Source organism: Vulpes vulpes, chromosome 16 (assembly GCF_048418805.1).
Source record: "Vulpes vulpes isolate BD-2025 chromosome 16, VulVul3, whole genome shotgun sequence".
NCBI lineage: Eukaryota > Metazoa > Chordata > Mammalia > Carnivora > Canidae > Vulpes > Vulpes vulpes.
In genome coordinates, this window is record NC_132795.1 from 71,815,976 (window position 1) to 71,830,154 (window position 14,179).

At 38.8% G+C, this 14,179-nt stretch overlaps 1 protein-coding gene across 1 annotated transcript; it reads left to right on the forward strand.

The window, feature by feature from the left end:
• The first annotated feature begins 450 nt into the window (after positions 1-450).
• Positions 451-13,330, forward strand: TXNDC9 (thioredoxin domain containing 9). The gene is made up of 5 exons (XM_025992463.2): positions 451-691; positions 3,180-3,398; positions 6,288-6,406; positions 10,034-10,288; positions 12,729-13,330. The coding sequence occupies exons 2-5, from the start codon at positions 3,210-3,212 to the stop codon at positions 12,844-12,846; spliced, it is 681 nt and encodes a 226-aa protein (XP_025848248.1). The 5' UTR covers positions 451-691; positions 3,180-3,209; the 3' UTR covers positions 12,847-13,330.
• Positions 13,331-14,179: the final 849 nt, after the last annotated feature.

Here is a 14,179-nt window from a genome sequence, read left to right on the forward strand (position 1 = left end):
GTTCGGTCACTAAAAAATAATGACCGCGAACGAAACAAGGACACACCATTAGCTCCCCGAACTAGATCTTAGTCTTAACGCTCAAGGCGACAGCAGTATCTAAGAATTTGTTAGGGAAGTCAAAAGGGAACCTACTAGGATAGTAAACCCGTTCAATGTCTGGATCTGGACGGTGTTAACTATGTAAACACTAACCATGCTGTGTAAGTTATACCTCAACTTAAAAAAAAAAAAAAAAGTTCATTAAACACAAAGGAAGTGAAGTTGGAATGTCACTCCGGAGCAAGATCGTAGCCATCCCGTTTCCGATGTAACATGACGTGTCCTGAGGCTGCGAGCCTAAGTCCGACGCGGCCAGGCTGAGCACCGACGAACTACAACCTCCAGCATACTTTGCTCCCCGGCGCGTGGGCGGTTTACCTAGAGCCAGGCTAAAAGTCCGAAACCTCCGGGGGGGGCGGGAGGGAGGGAGCTGCGCACGCGCAGAGGCGCTCCCCGCACGCACGCCCTCCTCCCCCGCCCCACTTCCTCGGGCGTCTCAGGTTGTATCGCGTGAGGGCCGCAGCCAAAGGGGAGACGGAAGTGACGGCCGGTTCGCAGTCACGGGCAGCTGCTGCGAGGGTGAAGCCAGACTGGACTGCCTTCCTGGAGCGGCTGGTTCCTCACTTCTCCGGTGTCACCGAGAGCTCAGGTGAGGCAGAGGATGGTGTTAAAAAAACCGGCCACCGCCCCCCCGTGCTGAGGGACACTTCGCCACTCAACATCCGGCCCGGGCGGGGGAGGGGCGCGGCCCAGACGTCGGTGTCGGTGAGGCGGAGGCGGCTTCGGCGCATGCGCCGCGGGAGGTGTTGAAGTCCGGGCCACCTGCCTCAAGCCTTCGGCTGTCCCTGGGGCTCTGGGAGTGGCGGGGAAGCCTCAGGGAGGGCTCCTCGGGTGCAGTGAAGGTTGTTTGGACGGGTGCGTGTAAGGGAGGCAAGGAAACGGTTAGGTGATTTGAAGACAAGGCCCTTCCGACCGTTCCCGATGAACTGTAAAAAGGAATCGGGTTTGTGGTTTGAAGGATGAAAAGTTATCAGGATCGCTACCCCATCTCCCTTCCCTTTTGTGAATGTGGTGACCACCGTCACCTGTCCCCAGAACAGCCCGTGTTACTGGCTTCTGTCCCCAGTTATCCCAGAATTAAAGTCTGAGTTCAGTCTCCTAAAACTTAAGGGATAAGCATCCGCTGTAGCTTCAGTAAGAACAGGTTCTGACATATAATAACTCAGTGTTTCGATAACCAATTTTCTGCCTCATCCGGCCCCAGCCCTAAGGGAAACAATCGTACTGACGTTTTTCTTTGGAGGTAGGAAGTGTGAGATTATTTTTACCATATTTGAAATACAATTCCTTAAAAATACATAGCATTTATGAGGAGCTTACAGTTTATTCATTTATTTTTTAATTTTATTTATTCACGAGAGAGAGAGAGAGAGAGGCAGAGGGAGAAGCACGCTCCATGCAGGGAGCCCGACTTGGGACTCGATCCAGGGTCTCCAGGATCAGGCCTTGGACTGAAGGCGGCGCTAAACCGCTAAGCCACGCAGGCTGCCCAGTTTGGTTTTTTTTTAAGTCAGATACTTTTGAAACTTAAGGATAATTTGAACAAAAAGTAGGCACATCTTCATTCAAAAGTATTTTTTGAGCACCAGCTGTGTTCCAAGCATTGCTAGCTCTGGGGATACAAAAATGAAATCAATTGTGCTTTTCCTGCGAAGAAAAAAGAATCAGAAGTGAAGTTTGCAAGACTACTGCTTTTGATTTCAACAGTTGTAGAGAGTTTGTGTGGGCCAGGCTATATGTCAGTAACTTGGTCAGTGAGTTCACGGTTTATTAAGATTTTCTTCAGTAGTATTTGCAATTGTGTCATAGTTGAGATGCAACAGCTTCCTGCTTTCATAAGCAAGTTATAAATTATATTTCTGTAGTAATAACCCATGGGTACACATAAAATTTCCATCTGTTGATGACAGAAAATATTACATCTTATAGAATGTGTAATTAAGATAGAATTTCCTTTCCTATCTGAATTAGATTGTTTTTAAACTCCTACCTTACATAAAGGAGTGTTGGAAAAATAAGTATTTTTAACACTTGGAGTGATCCTGTTTCACATCAAAGTTAAGAACACTGTCAGTAGATCCGTACCAGTATTGATCTTTTGTTAGGGCATAGGAGAAAAGCAGTGAAACTAAAGTTTGGGGAACACCAGGTGTAAATTGTTCTTTACCTAATTTGTACATAAATTGTGATGCAGTTTCTCAGAGGTTAAATGAAAATCATTTAGGTAGAGACCTTGAAAAATACGTTGTTGGCTCAACTCTGTTCTATACTGAAGCAAAGTTTGTTTTGTAGATGTATATGTAAAACCTCACTGCACTTAAACTTTACCGCATCATTATTCAGTCGTTCCTGCTTTATTTCTCTTCTGGTTTAAACAAAGAAGCACTATCAATTTATGTCACTAGGTAGAACTCCAACTACTCATTACTCTCTGGTCTTAAAGACTTGTTTTTTGCTTTGTTGTAGTGAAGCACAAACTAAATCAGAAGCACCTAAACTTTGTTCTAAGTAATATTTGAGTGGTGTGACTATAACCTATTGAAAATTCAATTTTAAAAGATTTCAATAAGGGATGTCTTGGTGGGTTAGTCAGTTAAAATGTCCTACTCTTGATTTCAGCCCAGGTTTATGATCCCAGGATTGTGAGACAGAGCCCTGAGTCGGGCTCTCACCGAACACACAGTCTGCTTAATATTCTCCCTCTCTGCCTTCCCCTCCCTTCCCCTCTCTCCCTCAATCAATCAATCAATCAAAACATTTAAGTAAAAATTCTTTTTTTTTTAAAGATTTTATTTATTTATTAGAGACAGAGAGGCAGAGGGTAGAAGCAGGCTCCATGCAGGGAGCCCGACGTGGGACTCGATCCCCGGTCTCTAGGATCACGCGTGGGCTGAAGGAGGCACCAAACCGCTAAGCCACCAGGGCTGCCTTAAGTAAAAATTCTTAAGCGTAACACAAAATGTTTGGTTGTCAGAACTCTTTGTGGAGTGCAAATTATACACTTGCTAGAATTTTTTAAAATGAGAGAAGAAACTTTATCTTTTTTTCCCCCCCAACTTTGCACACTTTCTTCCTAGCACCAAGGCTGAACTGTACCATTTAGAAGAATGGAAGCTAATGCATCTGTTGACATGTTTTCAAAAGTCCTGGAAAACCAATTGCTTCAGACCACCAAACTAGTAGAAGAACATTTGGATTCTGAAATTCAGAAACTGGATCAGATGGACGAGGATGAATTGGAACGCCTCAAAGAAAAGAGACTTGAGGCGTTAAGGAAAGCTCAACAGCAGAAACAAGTAACCTCTCTGCCCTGCTTTCTGAAATTACTTTAACAGTATGCTCCTAACAACTTATATATACATGTGCTGAAGTACTTTTATATTTCAGTCCTTATTTCTAGAGTTGTTTTCATTTTTTGCTTCAGAGTACTATCACTGTTAAAAATTTGCTGGGAAAAAATTAGTTTTAAAGCGCATTAAAAATTAGTTTGTTCAGTATGTTAATCTACAGTCGAGTAAAAGAAACATGCACCCAAGATCGTGTTTTGAGCTCAGATTGGTTGTTGAGGAGAGAGTGGCCTAGGTAGAGCATAGGAAGCACTGTCAGTGGTTTTCCTTTTAGGTGATTAATTGTAAAGCCAGTTATAATTTAGCTGTACTCATTGTAAGTGAGGCGAGAGCTGTAAGGCCATTGACATGGTAGAAATTATTTCAGGCATTTCCATTGTAACATTTACATGGCTTATTTGTTCAAAAGAATGCATGCTGGGTCACCAAAGAAGGGTGGCCACAACTCTATTCTTGTTGGTCTCTTGTTGGAGTATGAGTGTGGAAAAGACTCTAATCAAAACATTGGGTTAAATTCTGTTTTTGATTTAAAAATGTTTGCATTGCTTTATGTTACACTGTAATAGATTATTATCAGTTCTTATTCCTCTTCAGTTGGCTGTGAATAAAAAAAACTTTCTAACTTTTCTAAAGAAACAGGGAGTTTTGTTTGTGCTCCCTGTAGCATCTGTTTGATTATGTTTATACTTGGTATTTATAAGAATTGCTAAAAGGAAAGAATCGTCTATAGTGTGCCTGAGTTTCTATTTTTATATCTTGAGTTTTCTAGAATAGGGGTTGTGTGTGTGTCTATATATGGTTTTGAAGCCAGGAGACTTTTTTTAATATAATGCTAATAATTACCTAAGGTAATGTATGATGAGATTCTGCTAAAACTCCTATTTCATGATCACAGTTAAGTAACACTACTTAATAGGCCTGTGCCAATCAATATTCCTCAGTCAACCAAGCACCCTCTTACTGTTATGGCACCTTGTGACATAGGACTTAGGTAGTGAGCAGAAGGACAGGTGAGATAAAGGAAGAGCCCATCCAAAAGCTTGGGGTATAGCCACTAAGTGAGAGCTAGATGCTCAGCTGCCAGCCCTTGGGTAGGTTCAGCCTGCACTGTGATCTCTGCTCATCCTGCTAAATTCCATTCGGCAGATGCCCTGTGGAGCATGACCTCTTTAAAAGAGTACAGGGGTGTGCTGAGTGTCTTGGGAAAGATGCCCTGTGTTGGAGGTTCAGAGTAGGCTTGCCTCCGAGGGAACTTCGAAAGGTTCAAGTTTTCCACCTGTTGGTTAAACATATGAGAATTAATAAAAAGAGCTTTTTAGAAAAACACTTTTTTTTTTTTAAGGGCAATGATATCGGTAAGTCAAGAAAAGTCATGAAATGTTACATGCCATTAACGAATTGTATTTGAGAGTTTAAATTGTTTATAAAAGCTTGACCAAAGAAATGTCACATAAGGAGAAAACACCAGGACTTCCTGTGAGCATCAGCTTAGCATAAGTCAGTGTGAAATGGATTCCAAAATTCTTAATACAGCCTGTATTAGCTTAAGTCCAGAGGAAGAAAGGAGATGGCACTCCTGCCACCTTCTTGGTGGACCACTTCTGGAGGGCTGCCTATAGACTTCTGCCACCTTTTAAAGGGAAAGGGGGAAATTAGTTCAGAGGAGGATAATCAATAAGAGTAAGAGATGTTAAAAAAAAAAAAAAAAGAGAGAGAGTAAGAGATGTAGCAATCATTTCATACGAGAAACAGCCAAAAGAAAATGGAGAGGTAGAAAAGAAAGGACATAGGTGAGACAGGATGTCTGAAGGGCTAACATATGAAAGACATTAGAACTTTTCTCTCTAATCCTAGGTCCAAGCTGGCATCCACAGACCAAAGTTACAGATATATTGCAGTTCAGTGTGAGAAGACCCTTCAAAAAATGAGAGAGCATACATGCAACTGGTTTTGAAGCACCTGTGCCAGACACTGTTAGAGATATTTTCATGTAGAGTCTTACTTTCACAACTCAGTGAGATAGTTGCTTTGTAATCTCCACTTTACAAATGAGGAAATGGAGACTCAAAAGACTATTAAAATTCTTAGCCTAATAAGTGGTAGAATAATTACTCAAACCCATGCTTTCTACCTGCAAGCCCAATGCTCTTTTTATTAAAACCAGCTGCCTAAAAAAAAGGAAGCAAGCTTCCAATTGAGATGATGAACCTTTCCAGTAGCAGGAAGCTTGAGAAGCAAAGGTCTGTCAGGCATGGTTGATACATTGGGTTGAGAAGTTGCGTTAGATGACTCATGGGATCTGTATTGTTTCTGGACATCACGTGAGAAGACAATATTTTCTTCCTATGATACTATCCCATTGGTGGCCAGAATAGAAGTGGTTCCTACTGCTCTGAGCAAACAGGGCTTTTGAGCTGCAAAGCTGCAGTAACCAACCCCCCTTCTCCCCTACAAAGACCAAGTAGCTTTATCTGATGAGCATAATTTTTCAAAGCTTTGCAGTAACTTAGACCTAATGCTTCTGACTTTAGTTGAGTGCAGAGAAATTAAATGGATATTTATATTTTAAGTCTCTTGAATCTAAATTTTTAAAGTTCTAAGAAAACATGTATGAAGTTACCATGGATTGTCTTAAACACAAACCATGCTGAGAGATTAGTCCCTGCTCAGAGACTGTTTGCACTTGACAGTAGAGGCATAGGAGAGTAAATAAGAGGAATTGATTTCTCTACAAGATAAAATCAACTTCATTACAGGACATTATAGTGATTTAGACACAAAATGTAAAGTACTGAAAAATATGTCAAGTATGTAATATTTCCCTTTTCTCCAAATTAGGAATGGCTTTCAAAAGGACATGGGGAATACAGAGAAATCCCTAGTGAGAGAGACTTTTTTCAAGAAGTCAAGGAGAGTAAAAAAGTGGTTTGCCATTTCTACAGAGACTCCACATTCAGGTAACTTTGTTTCCACCAGTGAGTTGTTTAAAATGATGAAGTCTTTGAGTAGAAATACACTAATATAATAGAAAATTTTCAGAAATTAGAGGAACTACTTTTTAAGTTGTTTCTTGGTACTTCTGTAAAAGTCTGTTAAACAGTTGCTATGTTGAAGATTAACTTAAAACCCATTACACTCTTCCTCAGCATGCAGCTCATGGGGAGACAGTAGTTTGGCCAAGCCTTTCATTAGAAGCATCGTTGGGAGTGCCAGACTTGGCTTGAAGGAGAGGAAAGTGATTTCTTTTGGATAGCCCAGATCTACAAGCCTCTCTATGGAGGCAGAGCCCTTGTAAAATGAAAATACCCCTAGAAAGGGTTATATCTTAACCCTTTCTTTCTTTTAACTCTCAAATTTGATTAGTTGCCAACTTTGAAAAATTGAGAGATACAAATTTTTTTTTTAAATCCAGATTTCAGATTTTTTTAAAAATCGAATAACTTAATAGGAGGCCTAGAATTCAGTAGGAAAGCAGTTTGCTGATACTGAATAGTAGCTGCCTCCCTAGACAGACACATACTCCAGTGTAGAGTCTCCATCCATTCACTGTTGTCTCCACCCTGCCCTCTCCTCCCATTTCCATTACCTGCTCAGCCTTTGTCTTTAACTCACCATCCAGTAACATGGTTACTAATTAACATCTTTCAAGGATTGCCTGCCTGAGATTTACTGATTAAGGTAATATAAATGAAAGAAGAAAAAACAATTTAAAAAAATTTTTTTTAAATGAAAGAAAATGTTGAGATGGTGAAATCCCTGTAAAGGAAGGTATGGGAATGGATTAGGAAAGAAAAGGGTAGGGGCAGCCTGGGTGGCTCAGCGGTTTAGCGCCGTCTTCAGTCCAGGGCCTGATCCTGGAGACCTAGGATCGAGTCCCACGTCAGGGTCCCTGCGTGGAGCCTGCTTCTCCCTCTGCCTCTCTCTCCCCCTCTCTCTCTCAAGAATAAATAAATCTTTAAAAGGGAAGAAAAGGGTATCAGAGAAAGCCTCTGTCACTGTGGTACTCTATCCTCTCCTATTGGCACACATTTCTCAAGTTGCCAACCTCTGACATACATGGTGAGGTGATATGTTAATATTAGTCTCTAAGATTGATACCATTTGATGTTTATTAGATGTTTTTGACCACTAGATTGTTTTGTGACAGCAGAGAGTTTGCCTGTATCATGGTTCACCATGCTCCCAGGAGCAGCAATGGCTGACACATAGTAGGTGCTCAGTAAATATATTTGATGGATGTATAAACAGTGCAAAACAGTACAACCCCAGGAATACTTACCTTCAAGCAAAAATGAAAACTCAAGAGGTACCTGGCTGGCTCAGCCAGTAGAACATCTGACTCTTGAGCCCCTTGTTGGGTATAGAGATTGCTTAAAAAATAGAAAAAAGGAAAACAAAAAAATCATTAGAAAATTTCATATACAAGTCTAATACAGATTTCAGAATTCTTGGTATATAGTAGACTGTATATTCCGTGTATAAAACCCTGGAACAGGGCAACCCCGGGTGGATCAGCGGTTTAGCGCCGCCTTTAGCCCAGGGTGTGATCCTGGAGACCTGGGATCAAGGCCCACGTTGGGCTCCCTGCATGGAGCCTGCTTCTCCCTCTGCCTGTGTCTCTGCCTCTCTCTCTCTCTCTCTGTGTCTCTCATGACTGAATAAATAAATAATTACATCTTTTAATTATTGTGGTGGGGAGAGGATGATCCTGGGAACTGGGGAATTTCTCCCCCTTGAGAATCCAACCATCAAACACCTTCCAACAGAAAACACAGACATAGAATACCATTTCCATCAACTCCTGAAGTCACAGGTATATTGCAAAGGGAGGAAGTTATCTAGCAATGAGCCTGCAGCCTAAAGTGAACTGACAACCTGCTCTCCCCTGCCTACTTGATTTCCATCTCTCTATATTTTGGCCTTGAAGGTTGTTTGCACATGTTATTATTAATTATTTTTTCTTCATAAGCCTTAAAGTATCCAAAGTAAGTAAACTTTATTATACTCTATTTGATAATTTCTTGGCAAATGAAAGTACAGACAATTAAAAAAAAAATCTTTAAAAAAAAAAACAAAAAAACCCTGGAACATTCATAATGTCCCTTTGAGGTAGTTATAATTCCAGTGCTTCATGTATGGATGGTCGACTAAGACTTGGAGAGATTAGGTGTCTCACCTAATGTCATTCATCTAGTAAATGATAGAAGAGGATTCAAAACCAGAATTTAAGCCTAAGCTGTTTTAACTACACCGCGACTGCTGCTTCTGGGTTTTAAAAAAGTGGATTAATTAACAAATGGTACAATCATAGATTCACTTAAAATAGGTTGTATGCAACTCCATTGAAACATGGAGTTGATTTATCTACTGGTTTTTGAGAACATATTTCTCTCATAATGGCTCATTTATCATTTGTTTTAGCTTCATTCAGGAACCATTTGTTAATTTGTTCTCTTGTACCATTCATTTTCTCTTGTACCAGCGATTCAGTGCCTGCCTTCAGCCCAGGGCGTGATCCTGGAGTCCCAGGATCAAGTCCCACATCTGACTCCCTATGGGGAGCCTGCTTCTCCCTCTGCATGTGTCTCTGCCTCTCTCTCTCTCTCTCTCTCTCTCTCACTCTCTGTGTGTCTCTCATGAATAAACAAATAAAATTTAAAAAATAAATAAATAAAAGCTGACTTTAATGAACACTGTGATGAAGAACTGCTCAAAAAGATTATTACAGAGTCGGTTTCAGGAACACTAAAGGATCAACCAGTTTAAAGTACATTTTAACTTACAGAAAATGCTATTTCCATATTTCTTTTCAATAGAAAGTGACAATGTACTACTGGTATTTTTCATTTCTTCAAAACCATATGAGCATATTTATAATCCTTATCCTTATGCTTCTTAATGATAGTTGCACAGTTAGAAGAGTTCCTTGGTGACGTCCTTTGGTCTGACTTCCAAATATGGTATTGTGTATACATTTCTAATTCTGAAAAGTCACTTCTGAGTTCTATCAAGTCAGATTGGTCACCCTTCAAGCTCTGTGTATGAGACACCAGAAAACATACATAAGAGAAATGATAGTTTTCTTTTTTTTTTTTTTTTTAAGATTTTGTTTATTTATTCATGAGACCCAGAGAGAGAGAGAGAGAGAGAGAGAGGCAGAGACATAGGCAGAGGGAGAAACAGGCTCCACACAGGGAGCCTGATGTGGGACTCGATCCCAGGTCTCCAGGATCACTCCCTGGGCTGAAGGTGGTGCTAAACCACTGAGCCACCTGGGCTGCCCAGTTTTTTTTGTTCTTACCATGAACATGACAACTTCATGAACTACTTAGGACCGAAAGCATATATTTAGTATAAGTATCATGAGGCACAACTGACTTTCTAGAATATTGGATTATTTTCCTGCCTCTTATAATCAGTTTAGCTAACCTGTGAAATGAAATGAGGTCATCCAATGCAAGCATGGGTTGGCTGCCAAATTATGAGACTCAAACAGAAAATTAGATGTATCTTTAGGATACTTATTTTTAAAATGAAAAATCTGTTGTTTTAGCTTTTGATTCTCTATATGCTGTTATTTACAGGTGTAAAATATTAGACCGACATTTGGTGATACTGTCTAAGAAACATCTTGAGACCAAATTTCTGAAGCTGAATGTGGAAAAAGCACCTTTCCTTTGTGAGAGACTACGTATCAAAGTCATTCCCACACTAGCACTGGTAAAAGATGGAAAAACACAAGATTATGTTGTTGGATTTACTGACCTAGGAAATACAGATGACTTCACCACAGAAACTTTAGAATGGAGGCTGGGTTGTTCCGATATTCTCAATTACAGGTAATTTTTAGCAAAACAATTTGATTTTAATTCCATACTCAGTTGATATTTATAGAGAATTTTTTTATGTTAACATTCATTTTATGAAGCTAAGTAAGGTCTTCTGGCTGAGATGTAGAAAATGTTTCACAAATGAAAAGCATATTTCTTAAAGTGTACATTAAGCATGATCTTACAACAAAATCAGAGTTACAGATAAAATTGAGTTTTGGAGTATACCTACCTATTATAAAAACTTTCATCCTAACAGATCCTATTGAATCTAATTTTCTAATAGTCTGGAAACCCAAAATGACACTTCAGAATTGACTCTTCCCTGATTTAGACCAGATTACTCAAATTGATAATGAGTTATCTTTGAACATCAGATTTTTTTAATGTAGGTATTCCTGTTTTGTAGAATCTAGTAAAATGTATAATCTCAATCATGTAATGAGCTTAAATTACTTATTGTGGAAACAGTCTCAATTTGAAAACAATCTAAAATTCAACTTCCATTTTTCATTCATCTCCTTGTCCACTTTGCCAGATAGTTTACCTGATCCCACAAATCAGAGCATATCATCTTGTCATCTGTGCCTGTTTTTGATTTATAGAATTAACAGATAAAATTATACAATTATTCTATTGTCATAGCACCTTTCAGTAAGTAGAAAGTTCTCTCCTCTTTTCCCTGTCCCTTTTTCTCTGAATCTCCCCTATGTTGTAGAACTTGATTTCAGAGTTTTAGGTTTTACTTAATAACAAATAAAATATTAATATCTATTAAATGAATTTTGAAATAATTTTAAACTTTAAACAAGCTGGAAACTAGCACAAAGAATTCTCATATACCTATTGCCCATATGTCTCAGTTCTAAACATTTTACATTTGCTTTATCATTCTTTTCCTGAATACACGATTTTTTTTTAAACCATTTAAGTGGAGATGTATTATCCCTTTACTGCTAAATATCTCCTTGTGTATTTTCCAACAATAAGGGCTTTTTCTTATGTAACCATAGTAGAGTTGTTAAGATATCATAATATTATGTAATATTATATATTTCAAATTCTACCACTGTCCCAAATAATGTCCTACATACTAAAATGTTGCATGTAGTTACCATGTATTTTTAGTTTCCATTAACCTTGTCTTATTTTTCAGTACTTTGACATTTCTGAAGAGTACAAGCTAGTTATTTTGTAGAGTATCCTTCAATTTGGGTTTGTCTAATGTTTCAAGATTAGGTGTAGACCATGCATGTTCTCATGGGTATATAATAAAAGCGATGTTGTATTCTTCTCAGTATACCACAGCAAGAGGTATAGGGTGTTTTATTTCTGCTGATAACTGAGCCCTGGTTAACAAGTTATCTACCAAGCCATATGGTGATTTAAGAACAACTTTTCCATATCCCACATTAATTTACTTTTTCATTTATTTCTATTAGAATGGGCAGCGGCTTATCTTAGCCAATGGGTTGTAGTTAGTTACTAATACTTATTTTGAAACCTAAATTGCCCCAGATTTGGCCAGTGAGAGGCCCTCTCATGCAGACTTCAGTGTTCTTTTTACATGGCCCCATAGTTCTTTAAGCACTTTTTTTTTTTAAGATTTTATTTATTTATTCATGAGAATACACAGAGAGGAGAGAGAGAGAGGCAGAGACACAGGCACAGGGAGAAGCAGGCGCCATTCAGGGAGCCCGACGAGTGGGACTCGATCCCAGTCTCTAGGATCAATCCCTGGGCTGAAGGCGGCTCTAAACGGCTGAGCCACCTGGGCTGCCCAAGCACTCTTTCTGATGCAGATAAGTGGTCTTAGACAAACTCTCCCTAGGATTGGCTATTTCTCCAAGGAACCAAGGTTCTTTTCTGTAGCAAATGGTATTTCAAAACCAGAATCTAGGTGCCAGGAATATTCCTAGATATTTTTAAAGAAGAAGTTGTCTCATTTATTTCTTAAGCATCATTGAAAATTTTTATACCAATTCCAGGTTAATGATAAAGAGTTCCATAAGTTTTATTGATGTTTGTCTAAACATTAAAAGATGTGAAACAGGATCATACCAGCCATAATAAGCTGTCAAAAATAGAGCATCATTTTCCTGTGTCATTCTTACAGTGAAAATAATCTAATCCAAGTTGAACACATCCAAAACAGGTGGAAAAACTGTTTCATTTCTTTCTGTGCTTTTCAGTCGAAATTCAGTAGGTACATCCTATGAGATAGTCAGTGATTAATGATAAAAAGAAAACATTGATCTAAAACATTTAATAATACAAAATAAGGTTTAAAACTCTTAACCAGCAGTATAAATAATATATATAGATCTTCCTTGACACCAGGATTTTCTTTAAAATAGGTTAGTAAGAAAAGAGATTTTTGTGTAGGTTAGCATACCAACTGTACTAAATCATAAAGAATAAATGCTTTTCAAATTTGTTTTATTTTTAGTGGAAATTTAATGGAGCCACCATTTCAGAGCCAAAAGAAATTCGGAACAAACTTCACAAAGCTGGAAAAGAAAACTATCCGAGGGAAGAAATATGATTCAGACTCTGATGATGATTAGAAATTAGTTGTAATTCTTTGTAAATTGTCTTTTTATTTCTGCTTACTTCAGAATTGATGTGTTTTCTAAATCCCGTTGGTTTTGATACATTGGTCATTTGATGGTCATGTTCTAGGGTTTTGTACATTTTCATCACATTGAAAGACATCTTCAGTATTTTCTGTGTGGCACTCATGTTTAAGTTGAAGACAACGTCTGCATTCTTAAATTATCCAACAAGAGTCTGGATTCTCTATTTTTGAGATTGATTTTATCACAATATGATTCTTAAGTCTTTATACCATTCACAGTTGTGTTTTTAATCTACTACATTGGAAATAGGAATTCAACAGACTATTCCAGGACTAATTCTTAACACAGCACTATTTACTTTATACAACAGGTCAAACAACATTTACTGGTGTAACAGACTCACTTGTAAATGAATTATAAACACTCTTCTGGAATATATTTAACTATTAAAGAACTGCTTATTTATTCTGTAGGCTGTGTGTTGATGATGAATCAACTAATGGCAGCAGAAAGCTTTTTCGGGTTTTGAGCACATTGCCTTATTTAAAGGGTTCTGATTGCTTGTATTTTAAGACATGCATTTAAAAATAGGAAGGGGCAGCCGGATGGCTCAGTCAGTTAAATGTCCGACTCTTGATTTCAGCTCAGATCAGGAGCTCAGGCCCTTGGGATTGAGCCCTGCATCTGGCTCTGTGCTCAGTGGATGATCTACTTAAGATTCTCTCCCTCTGCAGCCCACCCCCCTTCATATGCACTCTTTAAAAAAAATAATAATAATAATTAAGCACAATTGGAATAGCAGCATGAGGAAATCTGCAGAGGAGCATCAGAGGCTATACAGTGCAGAGTAAATTAAATAGTCCAGTGAAGTCACTAAACAAGTAAGTGCTGGGGAGATGAGTCTCCAGAGCTGCTATATTATCTAAACTGTCCACTTTTCAGCAAAAACTTAAAAAATCTGTGGAGAAACAGTAAAGTGTGTCCCATAAACGAGATTTGAAAACAGTAAAAAGAAACTTTTAGTGGACCCGGATGTTGGAAGCAGAAAAAAAACCTTCAAAGCAGCTATCATATTTAAAAAAAAAAAAAACTGAAAGAAACCATGCTTGGAAGTAAAGGTATAATATTTCATCAAATAGAGAACAAAGGGGCAGCCCAGGTGGCTCAGCGGTTTAGCACCACCTTCAGCCCAGAGTGTGATCCTGGAGACTCAGGATCAAGTCCCACATCAGGTTCCCTGCATGGAGCCTGCTCCCTCTGCCTGTATCTCTGCTTCTCTCTCTCTCTCTCTCTCTCTGTGTGTCTCATGAATAAATAAAAT

What these genes read in the sequence shown, in the direction of transcription:
- TXNDC9 (XM_025992463.2), top strand. Translation starts at nt 3,210, where the DNA reads ATGGAAGCTAATGCATCTGTTGACATGTTTTCAAAAGTCCTGGAAAAC. An exon ending in AAGCTCAACAGCAGAAACAA is followed by an intron (nt 3,399 to 6,287) that starts GTAACCTCTCTG and finishes TCTCCAAATTAG; the next exon opens with GAATGGCTTTCAAAAGGACA. An exon ending in TACAGAGACTCCACATTCAG is followed by an intron (nt 6,407 to 10,033) that starts GTAACTTTGTTT and finishes TGTTATTTACAG; the next exon opens with GTGTAAAATATTAGACCGAC.